At 31.6% G+C, this 12809-nt stretch overlaps 1 protein-coding gene across 2 annotated transcripts in view; it reads right to left on the bottom strand.

Annotated features, from left to right (window-relative positions):
• The window catches only part of LOC119608747 (sodium/hydrogen exchanger 9B2), an 86041-nt gene extending 73634 nt beyond the window's left edge, over window positions 1-12407 (bottom strand). The window contains exons 1-2 of one of the 2 annotated variants that reach the window (XM_037963304.1): window positions 12006-12407; window positions 7657-8130 (exon numbers count right to left, since the gene is read on the bottom strand). In XM_037963304.1, coding sequence (XP_037819232.1) covers window positions 7657-8130; window positions 12006-12039 — 508 coding nt within the window. In that variant the 5' untranslated portion in view covers window positions 12040-12407. Of the gene's footprint in view, window positions 1-7656; window positions 8131-12005 lie in introns of those variants that run through there. The other variant, XM_037963311.1, reaches the window with a different exon arrangement.
• Between the last annotated feature and the right edge of the window lie 402 nt (window positions 12408-12809).

The following is a 12809-nucleotide window of genomic DNA, read 5'->3' as shown; positions in this document are numbered from 1 at the left end:
ATTTTCAATTAAAGCTACATAAGAAATACTTGTAAATAGGGTTCTATAAATCGGCTTTCGAATAATCGAACAGTCGACTTTTTGTCGAAGTCGACTATTTTGTTCCAAAAAAGTCGATAACTCGACTATTGTCTATGAAAAAGTCTAAAGGTCGACTTTGTAAATGAAAGTCGGAAAGTCGAAGAAAGTCGAATAAAGTCGGAAAAAGTCAAAAACTCGAAAAGAGTAGAAAAAAGTCAATAATAGTTGAAAATTTTAAAAAAGTGGAAAAAAGTCAAAAACTCGTAAAAAGTCGGAAAAGTCGAAAAGTCGACTATTTATAAAATACTAAAAGTCGAAAACTCTAAAAGACGACTTTTAATTAAATGAAAAAAGTCGAAAAATCGACTTTTCATAAAATGCAAAAAGTCGACTTTTCGTTTCAACTATAGAACCCTACTTGTAAATATTCCAATGACAATTACTTGTTCCTCATAATTACAAGCTAAAATTTCAATTACATAGAAGCAATTTCATTTGACTGTCAACTTCTAATAGAACATAAAATTTCGGGAATAGAGAAATGTTCATATAATAGATCTATGCCGATTTTCAAGCTACGGCAAAGTCATTCCTTGATCATTATGAAAATGAAACAGTATGATTTTTACTTTTATTTTTCATATAGGACCAATCAATATTTAAGTGCATTCAAACATCAGCATAAACGAATAGTACCATCCACGCTATAGTGGTGTAGGAGGGTAAACAAAATATACTTAATGTTTTTTTTGTGTGTACCATTTCTGGTGAAATATAATTTTTTGTTGAAATATAAATGTAAATTTTTAAAAATCAACTTCATAATAAATGTTAACGATGACAGACCAACTTGTACTATTTGAGGTAGTTTTTATGTAATTTTAAAATGTACATACATCTACATACATATTTTTGAGTTCTTTGTGGCTCATTATAGATTGCTAAACCTACGCAAATACATATTTTTGTACGTACATACATAAGTATATAGGTGATTCACAATTTTTATTATCTAAATATAAACTACTCAAAGGACATAACATAATCAGGACAACAGTTCAGTAAGTTTTTAGAAATTTATTCCAGATATCCTACACACATATAAAATTTGTATGATCCTCTTAAAATGAAAATTCACATAAAATAAGAAAATACTACATAGTTCCAAAACTATTCATAAAAGCTTCCATAGAACTCGTTCAAATGCGAACATAAATCATTGATTAATAAGTAAGAGTGCTATATTCGGCTGTGCCGAATCTTATATACTCAAATCATGTATCTTAAATTTGAGATGAATTTCGAAAAGTGGACCTGTACTATATCAACCGATGTTTTTGCTACTCATTTTTTGGATTTTTTCTAAACTTATTTATCATATATAAATAGTATATAGGGTGATGGTAGCACTTATTTCATCATATTCCTGTAAATTTACTTAGTGGTAATTTTAGACCGATCCTCCTAAGATTTTACAAAGATTTTGGTTTCAATAAAACTTGTTATGTCCAATATCAATGCTTTATGAAGGCATTAATCCAATATAGCCCGATTATCATAAAAATTTACAAAAAGATTTTAGGTCCCATCAAACTAGTTCATGTCGAATTTTATCGCTATACTGGTATTATTAAGGCAGTTATGACCGTTAATGTCATTCTAAGATAGGGGATGAGGTCAATTACGGACCGATCCTTAAAAAAATTTGACAGACAGAATATGTTCCTATAAAACTTTTTTGCTTTACTAGCATTTTGAAGAAGTTGTTTATGTCGAATTTCGTTGCAATTCTTTAATGTTGAAGCAAGTTATTGTTATGAGCGTTAAAGCCATTTTCTGAGAGGAATCTTAAATGGGGGGGTAGAGTCAATTATGGACCGATCATCATAAAATATGGTAGAGAGATTTACATATGTTCCGATAAAATTTGTTAAGTTGACTTTTGTTGATTAACTGAACTTTTGAAGCAAGTTACGAGCTTTAAAGTAATTTTCTGAGAGGAACCTTATATGGGGGTAGGGTAAATTATGGACCTATCTCCATAAAATTTGGCAGAATTTCATTTATGTCGAATTTCGTTGCATTGCTATCATTTTGAAGCAAGTTATGAGCGATATAGTCGTTTTCTTAGAGGGACCTTTTATGGGGGGTAAGGTCAATTATGGACCGATTCTCATAAAATTTGAGAGATTTTGGTTCATATAAAACTTGTTTATGTGGAATTTCATTGACATACTGATGTTTTTAAACCAGCTATGACTGAATCAATAGTTTTTCGGAGGGCCACTTATAGGGGGCACGAAAACATGGATCCATATTGGCCATTTTCAATACAGACTCCTCCCTACTCCTTCTAAGTAATGCAGTCGTTAGTAGTCATTAAAAATTAAGTCATTACCATGTTTTTGCTGGGTGTATTAACAAATTTCTTTATTCCATTCAATGTTGCTTTTTCTATACACTCATATATATCAAAACTATTTTACAGAGTGTTGTACTTCCGTTTCCTTTTTCTACGCACTTTAGATATGTATGTTTTCTATTAATTTTCCCTTTGTTTTTCTTGCGCTAAAAAAACAAATACATTTACATATACTCCACATAAAGAATACAAAAAAAAAAACAGAAAAAAATCACACAAATCTATTTTTTACAATTATTATAGTATTATTTTTGGTTTTTTCTTTACTTTACGCTCAAATAATTGCATAAAGTGTGAATGTGTATGAAACCATATCAAAATCACTCTCTTGCTACCACATAAGTAAGCTTGCATTCTTCCTTTATAATATTATAAATACATTGAAGCAAAAATCTTACATTTAATAAAATTGTACACAGAATAGAATGCGAGGGTGACTCAATAAGTACGTGACAGTTTTTCGGATAACAAATTATTTTAGATTTCTATATATTATCTCTATTGAAGTAAAAATTGGTATCGCCAAGCGATAAATTTGATTGGGCAATTTTTAAGTCTGATCGGGAAACATTATTGTGAATTTGTTTAATTGTTTCGGCCAACTTCGGTGCTTTTTACCATTAAAATTGATGGTCCACAGTTCTGATATTATTTATCAACCATAACTTTCACATTTTTCCATTTTCTCCTGCAGTCCCGCAGCTTTGTCAAATTTTGACTTGAGGAAACTGACAGATACCAATGACACTGTTGTCCATTTAGTTAATAGACGGGAAATTGAAAAAGTCATGGACTTATTGAATCACCCTCGTATGAACTCACACATAACCAACTGCACTTTACCCAGCACTTCGGCGTGACAGTCACGAATTTAACCTACCACTTAGGGCTACCTTTGACATGTTTTAACATGTGCTTGTCCTAAAAGGAAGTCGATTATCAATCCATCGATTACAAAGAAATTGCCAGAAAGCTAGTCAATGCATGGCAATTAACATTTTTGCTTAGGTATGACTTTTAAGTGTTTACTCTTTAGATTACTTGGGGACTGTAAGGTGACGACTGTCTCTGCTCTCGCTTACCAAGGGGACACTAAAGTGACGACTGGCTTTGCTCTCGTTTTAATCTTGGGAGACTTATGTATCTCGAACTGCAGGGGTATTCATAGTGCTTTTTATGTATATGAGCCACATTTTTTGCATTCCTTTTGTAAGGATTTTTTTCATCCTTATATGTTGGAATTTTTTCTAAAATTTGTGTTTTTTTTTTCACGAAAAAAAAAAATCTAAAATGTATCTGCTTTTATTGAAGCATTAATAATCATGTTGCACTGGGATTTTATTATGTATTTTAAATGTTGCTGCTTGCTATAAATACATATATTTTTGTTAGTGGTGTTGAGAAATTCCTTTTATTCTTTTCAATTTCTCCTCTATATAGACATGAACATGTGCATATTTTTGTTTATAAAAGAAACTTGTATCCATGATTTTCTATATTTCCTTTAACGAGGTTTGTTTGTCAAATTGGCAAATATTTTAAAAGAACTTTCAAAATTTAAGATCAACCCTCGCATCATTTAAATTTTTTTCATTTAACAAGTATGTATGTCGAAATATGTCTGGCTTATTTTTGTTGGCGCCTGATTTTCGAAGCAGACTCTTAGCAGTTGCATGGTTATTTGCAAAATGTTCTTTTTATTTAAAATTTCCGCTTAAACTGAATATTCTACAAATACAATATAGTGTTTTTTTTTATTTTACTAGTTTTACTCTTAAAACGATGCCAGGCATTAACCAACAAAGGGGTATGTTAGTAATCATACAAATTTCCCAATTGAAGGGATATACAGACGAATGATATACATATGTATGTATGTAACCTATAAAAACCACACTTACATATCATGTTAATTGTCTGCAATACAAAGTATTTCGATAATAATTTAACTTTTGTATATAATGGTAAAATTTAATTTAAACTTTAATATTTGCTTTAATAAAACAAGATCTTTTCTCAAATAATTTTAAATATAAATTCTTAAATATGTATTAACAATAAAAGAAATCATTATAGAAAGCAATGTCGTCGACAAGAACAACAAAACTACACATATCCACAGCCAGAACAGAAATAATGAAACAGTAGTAGTAACAAGGGAAACTTGTTAACATTATAACAGACAGTTTGAAATTTTATTTAAATACATACAAGTTCTTTAGCAGACATTTCTACCAAAAAAAAAAAGCAAAAAATATTTTCTTATAAGAAATTCCCCCTTTTTCTCTTCCATAAACAGAACAACAAATAAACGGAAGTGCAATGTAGCATGTAGACTGTTGCAAGAATAATAAAAATAAAATTGAACTTAATATTGTTTTGTTTTTGTTGTTGCAACAACCGAAAATTGCGCTGCTGTTGTTGTAGGAGTAATACTTTACAGTTACCGCATGGGTTGGTATTGTTGTGTTGCATATTTTTGGGCTAAAATACTTTTGCAAACTTTAACTGTGTGAAGTTTAACCCACATCACATTAAGATGACCCTAAAAAATATGATTATTCCAAAACCTTACGATATATGTATCTATGAATTCCAATTAGCCTCTATACCCAATATATCTAATCAAGCTATTACTACTATAAAGAACTTGTTTAAAGAAGTTGAAAAATCGTCTCAACTGAATATAATGATTTTAAAGTGTGATACTTGTAAGTACAGTACATTAGAGTGCCCCGAGGAACAACCTTTTTATGAATCTCATGTGGGAATACCTTTCCATCGATCATTATATCATCGCTCCAAATAAATCCTACCATCCTAATGTGGAAATGAAACTCAAAATCTGCATTTATACATAGTTTTGAAGTCAAAAAAAGAAAATATATTCAATAACAAATATTGTGAACAGTAGGTTGAAAAAATCTACTTCTTTAAACTCCATCTGTAACAAAATCTAATTTCAATTGAAGACAGATAATAAATAAGTTTTAAATATTATTGTTTACATTACTAAGCCATATTTTCTGTCCTTTGGCGCAGCTCAGCAAATAGTAACCGCAGGGGAAAATTTTAATTTTCAGTGAAAACATTAATATGTACCTTGTTACTTCTCCATACATACGGGGTCTCGCTAATTATACCCTACACCACTTTAGAGGGGAGGGTATATTGGGTTTGTGGTGATGATTGTAACGCACAATAATATCGGTCTTATACCCAACTTAATAAAGTATACCAATCGGCTTAGAATCATTTTCAAAGTCCGTCCATCTGTCCGTCCGTCCATGTAAACCTTGTAATCAATCTATAGGTCGTAATTTTAAAGATAATTCAATGAAATTTGATACATAATATTGTCCCAGGGACGAAGCCTATTGAAAATGGTTAAGATCGGTCCATTATTTCACCTAGCCACCATACAACTGAACCCCCGAATAGGGCTTGTAAACCTTGTAATCAAACTACAAGTCACAATTTTGAACATAATTCAATGAAATTTGGCACATTATCTTCTATTGTATCAGAAACGAAGCATATCGAAAATGGTCAACATCGGTCCATTATTTCAAACAGCCCCCATACAACTGAACCCGCCGAATAGGGCTTTTAAGTTCATAACTATGTTTAATATACTCGTATCTCGACAAAAAGCTGCAAAACCAAGTTCTATTCTAGCCTTGATAACCCTGATGAATTTTATAATTTTAGGGCCTCATTGGACCCTAGCTCCTATACAAAGGCCCCTTCAAAATATGACCTAACAATAAATGGCTTAAGTATATCTGAGGCAAGGTACAATTCAACTTAAATGCTTTATTATGAAAACTGAATCACATTTTTTTATAACTGGAGTAGGGTATTATATGGCCGGTTACGCTCGACTTTAATTTCTTACTTGTTTTTATTTAAGTCTATGAATTATCATGTCACTAATCCCTGTCTTTTTGACGATTCAAAAACGAAACGAAAGTATTTGTGACTGTTGTATAGGGCCGGGTAAAATAGTGGACCGCTTTTAACCAATTTGATAGGATTCGCCCTTAGGTCATAAATGAAATGTGGTCCAAATTTTGCGCACAAGGTTTATATGGACTGCCAGCTAAGCGGACATGCTTTAATCGACTCAGAAAATGATTCTGAGCCGATCAGTAACATCAGCACCAACTCATAATACCCACCCCACTATGGTGCTATACGATGTAAATAGAAAATTTACAGAAAATTCTTTCAAACATCACCACTGTATCTTTAACTGTCTCGACTTGTGCAGCACTTAGTATTGTGTTAGTCCCGTTAAATGTATAAAGCAGTTCAGCAGCAACAACAACAAAAGAATTTCCGACTTTATCGTTATTTGTTGGTGGAAAAAATGCGTACAAAAGAAGAAACATTTTTTTGGGGAACAGTTTATTTCATTTTATTATTTTGGACAATGTTGTTTTTGGCTGTTACAATGCTGCTGTTCTTAAAGTTGTTGTTGTTTTTTTTAGTGTTGCATAAATTAAAGCTCAACTTTTGTTAAATTTACATTTTAAATTGTTTTATCACAAACACATCCGTATAATCATACAGACATACATACATATTTGTTTCTTGTTCTTTATTACTTTTTTATTATTTAATTTAATCCTTTTCAAGAGGCTATAAAAATAAATTTACCAGAATTGAACAAGTGTTGCATGCAACATAAGCACATAAGACTTTAAGTCAAGCAGCAGTCTGTCCGTCTGTCAGTTACTGTTATTACTGGTGTGAAGTTTTGTGTATGTGCTTAAAAAGATGAAATAGATTTTCTTTACTGTTAATTCCATTTCAACTCGTGCCACATGCACTTGCCACTGTGTGTTGCATACATACATATGTATGTGTGAGTGGGTGTCTGTATGTGCAAAATTTTCAATTGTAGACCACGTAAATGTACTTCAAGTCAAAAACTCAAATTTAAAAAACTAGAAATAAATAATAAAGTTTATGGTTGTTTAACTTCCCCCCAAAAAACTCCCCGCTGAATTTATAAGACTGAGCAACACACACACAAGTTTATATAAGCTACATATTTGAACTGGTATTTAACCTCTTTTTCATTGTGGCTTAAAGTCCTTGATTTACACAAAATGTTTGTGTTGATTGCTGAGTTTTTTTTTCTGTTTCCCTTAACCAAAAAGCCACACACTTTATTGGTCTGGTAACCAGCATCTTCTTTTACTTACCTTCTTCATCTTCACGATATCGTTTGTATTTAGCTCTCCTCACATCTGAAGTTGCTGTGGATGATGTTTCGTTCAAATTAACACGAGCTGCTGCTGTTGCACTATTTTTCATTGCTTGCTGTTGCTCTTGACCGCCAAGCAGGTGTTCATTTTCATTTGATTCCAAAGCTTCTTCACTTACTTCATCATCGTCGTCATCACCATCATCTTGGTGGATTTTCTTATTTACTCCTGCAGCTTTCGTTGTATCTTCTCGCCGATTTTGCTGTTGCTTTTTATTCTTAATTTGTTGGAGAGTAATTTGACTTGGTTGTTGAGCTTTGGAGTACTCGTCATCATTATTCTTGTCCTTGTGTATTTCACACTGCGTTGTTGTTGTTGTTGATCTGGGGGAGTTGTAGGCTTTTTGCCTATTTAACTCTTTACCATTTGTAACGTCTAATGCTGTTACTACTGGGGTTGCTATGTCAAATGCTGAAAATGAAAAGGAAAAAAATTAAAACATTTCATATGACTGAAGATGAGACTGACTGGCTAATTGACTGAAAATGCCAAAGTTACTGTAAGAAGTTTTCATAGGAGTTTATTTGTGTGTGTCTTTTTTTCTAGTTAAGAGTTGTCAAGAGCTGTTTAACTAATGTTTAAGATGTAATTAAATTTTTTTGTTCATAGTCAGCCAGCATGAGTTGGTATACATATCAGAAATGTTCATTAGAGTAATTAGGTAGGTGAACAAAGATCCAAGAAGTTGAAGAGTTTTTAATGGTTTGACTATGTGATTTCTTTACAAATATATATGTAATTCTTTTAAACAGTTTCTTGCTTTAATGATGATATAAACACCATTTGGATTGGTGTTTATAAGCGAATTTGACATAAATAACCTGATGAATGACGGTCGAACCATAGTTGAATCCCCCATGTAACGCATCTTTTAAAAAATCAGTTTTCAACAATAAATTCTTGGTGCCATATTGGTTCCTAAGTAGATTTAAGTATTAATTTATATTTTTTATTATTATTTTATTATTATTAAAAATATGGTGATTTATTCATGTGGGCAATTTCGTGTCAAGTGACCTAACTTAAAAAATCAATTTGGATGAATATTGTACCAAGGTTAGTAGTATTGGGTAGTGGGCCAGACACATTTAGAGGGAGTCAAAGTTGGACATTTTAGGCATATAGGTTTTTTTTACATAAACTAAACTCGTTCTATTATGCAGAATATATAGGATTAAAGTCAATTTCGGAAGTGTTCTATATATGGAATTTGACAATTAAGTAATCTAATAAACGTCATCGTGATTTTCGGAATAGGGCCTTCAATGTAGGATTTGGTCAATTATGGACCAAGATCTCCATAATTTGAAGAAGTAATAATTTTTTTAATTCTACCATAATTCTATCATAATGCTAAACTTTTGGAATGATTTATTAGCTATAAACTGATTTTCTGCAAGAGAGTTTATATTGGTACTCAATCATCTTAAAATTAGGTTTCATAAATATAGGTTTCGGTTCCTAATGAGCTTGTATGAAGGTAGGGTCAATTATGGTCCAATCCTCATAATACGAAAAATAATGATTAAAATTCCATCGTTATACTGGCATTTTTAACAAGATATAAACGTTAAAGTCATTTTCTGAATCGGACCTTAAGGCCAATTATGAACCGATCATTATACTATTTGTTATATAGACTTATCCTCGTGAAATTTGGTAGAACGAAAAAAACTTGTTATGTTAAATTTCATCGCTGTACTTGTAATATTTTCAGTAATGAACTTAAAATTCATTTTCTTAAGAGGTCTTATATGGGAGGTAGGGTCAATTATAAACTCTAAAATTTGGTAGAATGATTTTTGTTACCATAACACTTGTTTAAGTCAAATTTCATTGACATTGTGGTATTTTTAAGTTAGCAATGAGCGTTAAAGAAATTTTCTGAAGTTATTTTTATATGGGGGGTAGGACCTACCTATGGTCATCATACTTTGCCTCTGGCTCTGTTACAGAATATTTTTCTATTTTGGCTTATTGTTTGTCGGCACTCGTAATAACAGACAAAGACTAGCGAGAATAGACTAGACTATAAACAAAGCCAGACTAAAGATTATACTATAGACTAGAATATAGGCAGATTATACTCTACTTTCTAGTCTAATCAATTGTTAATTGTCTTGCCTATATTCTTGACTATATTCTAGTATATAGTCTATTCTATATTCTAGTCTATATTGTATTCTACGGTCTAGTCTGTGGTGATGTTAACAATATTAATTAAGATTTATTTACTTTTTGGATACTTTATTTTTTAATAGAATAACGTAATGATATTTTTGCGTTATTTTAATTTGTTTCGGTGTAGATAATTTAGCGTTATCGTTATTTCGATTTAAATATTTCGGTATCGGTATTCTAGCGGTAACGGTTGGTTGGTTAGTTTACATTGTTGTTCACTACGAGCGAACAGTCAAGTAGAGTCAAGAGACTCCATCTTGACCGAACCACTCCCCTCTTTAGATATAGTATATTACAGTTTTAGATCCAGCTTGTAGCAGTGAGAAATCTTAGGATATCATTAAGCTTAGATCCAGATATTTCACGAATATAGCATGGCATTCACAGAGAAGATGGAAGACAGTTTCTTCCTTTTCCCTGTCTTTGCAACTGCGACAGTGTTCATTGAAGGGTAGCCAAGGCTACTTGCATGTCTGCCTAGCACCCAGTGTCCTGTTATTACTGCTATTAATCTCGATATATCCCGTCTACTTCGGTTTATAAAGTGACTTTTGTGCGTTTCCCATTGAAAAAGGGCCACAGCATCTTGGCCCCTTTACATGTGTCTAGGTTATTGCACCTTTTTTCAGCCTTTTGAAGATAGAATCTGAGGATACTACTCTTGATGAAACCTAACGGGGTTGCTACTGGAACGTTGGAAATATCAAGAGCAGATCCCGTTATGGCAAGATCATCTGCCTGTTCATTTCCATAATAGTCCCTATGCGCAGGGACCCAAACAAGAGTAATGTCAGACAGGCGACCCAGCCTTGATAGATCCTTCTTGCATTGCCTAACTAATAGGTAAGTGGTAGTATAAGAATTTAGTGAGAGAAGTGCCGCTTGACTATCGACAAAAATTCCTATATTGCCGCGAATATTGAGGTCGTGTAGTACCATACAGGCTGACATTATCGCAAATATTTCAGCTTGAAAGACACTACGGTTGTGGGAAGGCGCTGAGATATACTTATCCCAGTGTCTTCACAGAAGACGCCAGAACCAACACCACAGTTCATTTTAGAACCATCTGTAAAGATTCTGGTAGTGTATTCGCTCGGTAGGTTACCCCTACACCACTCGCTCCTGGAAGGAACTCTCTCTTTGAAAACTCTATCAAAATCAGTGTAATCGGATGGTTGGTTCAAGATTGGAGGTAATTGACTTTGTATAGCTGATCTACAACATATTTCTTCTTAGTTGAAGCTTGCAATCTTGGTCTTTGTCGTGAATAGTACTGTCTTGCTTGGGTTTACTCCTAGGCCGCTGTCTGTGGCTCAATTATCGAGTAGCACCAAAGCGTTAGACATGATATCACTAATCACGTCTGGGAACATTCCTGATACCAATATCACAACATCGTCCACGTAAGCAACAACTTTTATACTTTTTTAGCGGTAACGCTAGTAGTGCTGAAAAGGTATTTTAGCAGCAACGATAGTTTAGCGATAACGGTTGCCAACCTTGATTAAAACGCATCGTTTGAGAGCAATTCATACAAAAGAAATGGTACACGGGACACCCTAATACACATATTGAGTGATTATTCTTTACAGTTATTTGTGTCTTCTTACTTATTCCTTTCGTTAAATGTTTGCATATTCATTTAGTTTTTTAACATTTATTGTGAAATACGGTTGTTGTAAAAATGTTCTTAAAGTAATTTATAGAAAAATTTATTAAAATATTGTGATTATTGTGATTAAAATATTTTAATTAAATAAAAGTATATACTTAAAAACAAAAAGGTTTTATATTAAAAAAGTGTTAACTAATTATTTATTTAATAAAATAATAATAATAATTTTTTTTAAATGTTGAATTATATATTACATGTACATATGTATAAAGTGTTTGAAAGGGATTAGCCAAATTAAGGTAAGTTAAAAAAAATCATTAAATCAATATGTGAATCCTTTAAATCATAATTTTCCTTGATTTAAAATAATTCCGAAAGACTTAGTTAATCAATTAAATAGGGAAATTAATTGGAATTATTATATAGGAATAATATTGTTAGTTATTTGTTTTTTAACTAAAGATCATTGATATGTATTTATACTTACAATTACTCATATTGATAGACTTTTTGCAAGGCATACAATAATTACACTCACAGACAAGAGAACTTTTTTGACATTCACAAGCACGCGCTTTTAACACTCATCTAAACGTATGACGTAGAAGACTGCAAACTAAATTTCTCTTTAAAAATCAGTCAAACAGCTGATTTTTATACATATAAACAAAATCCAACAAATATTAAATTATATTAATTAAATAACACAACAACACCACTTTTTACTCGGTAATTTCTACGTTTTCTGTCTACCTTTTTCTAAATATTAAAAAAAAACGTAAATTTTGTTCATTAATTTTAATTACTTTGCGCGTTTTCTGTTCTTGCTGTTACTTGTTTTGTATTTTATTTTAATAAACGCGCTCGCTTTTTAATTAAAACTAATTGCTCAGGGACAGAAAACAAAACTATTTGTACTCTTTACGCAAATTCTTTTGCTACAAGTTTCTAATTTATATAAAGAAATTCTGCTAAATGTTTTTTTTGTTTTGTTTTTATTTTTTGTATCTCTTTTTGTTTTTCTTTAATTGTTTACTCTTGAGTAGAGTGCTCGATGGCTGTTTGAAAATATCACTCAATTTGTTTGTTGTGATTTAGTTAATAACAAGAATAAAATTTACACTCAATTTTTTATCTACTCAATTACTTATTTTACTCATTAATTGTTTATCAAGCTGTAAACAAAAAAAAACACATTAAACTAAGAAAATTAAAGCATACTTTAGGGAGTTTATTTAAATTGTTAACTGAGTATAAAATAATTTAGATTATTTGCAGATTGTTAATATTT

This window comes from Lucilia sericata, unplaced genomic scaffold, assembly GCF_015586225.1.
Source record: "Lucilia sericata isolate MDLA Ls3-8-SP2 unplaced genomic scaffold, ASM1558622v1 Contig000022F_arrow, whole genome shotgun sequence".
NCBI classification, from domain to species: domain Eukaryota; kingdom Metazoa; phylum Arthropoda; class Insecta; order Diptera; family Calliphoridae; genus Lucilia; species Lucilia sericata.
This window is presented reverse-complemented; position numbering and strand designations above follow the sequence as displayed.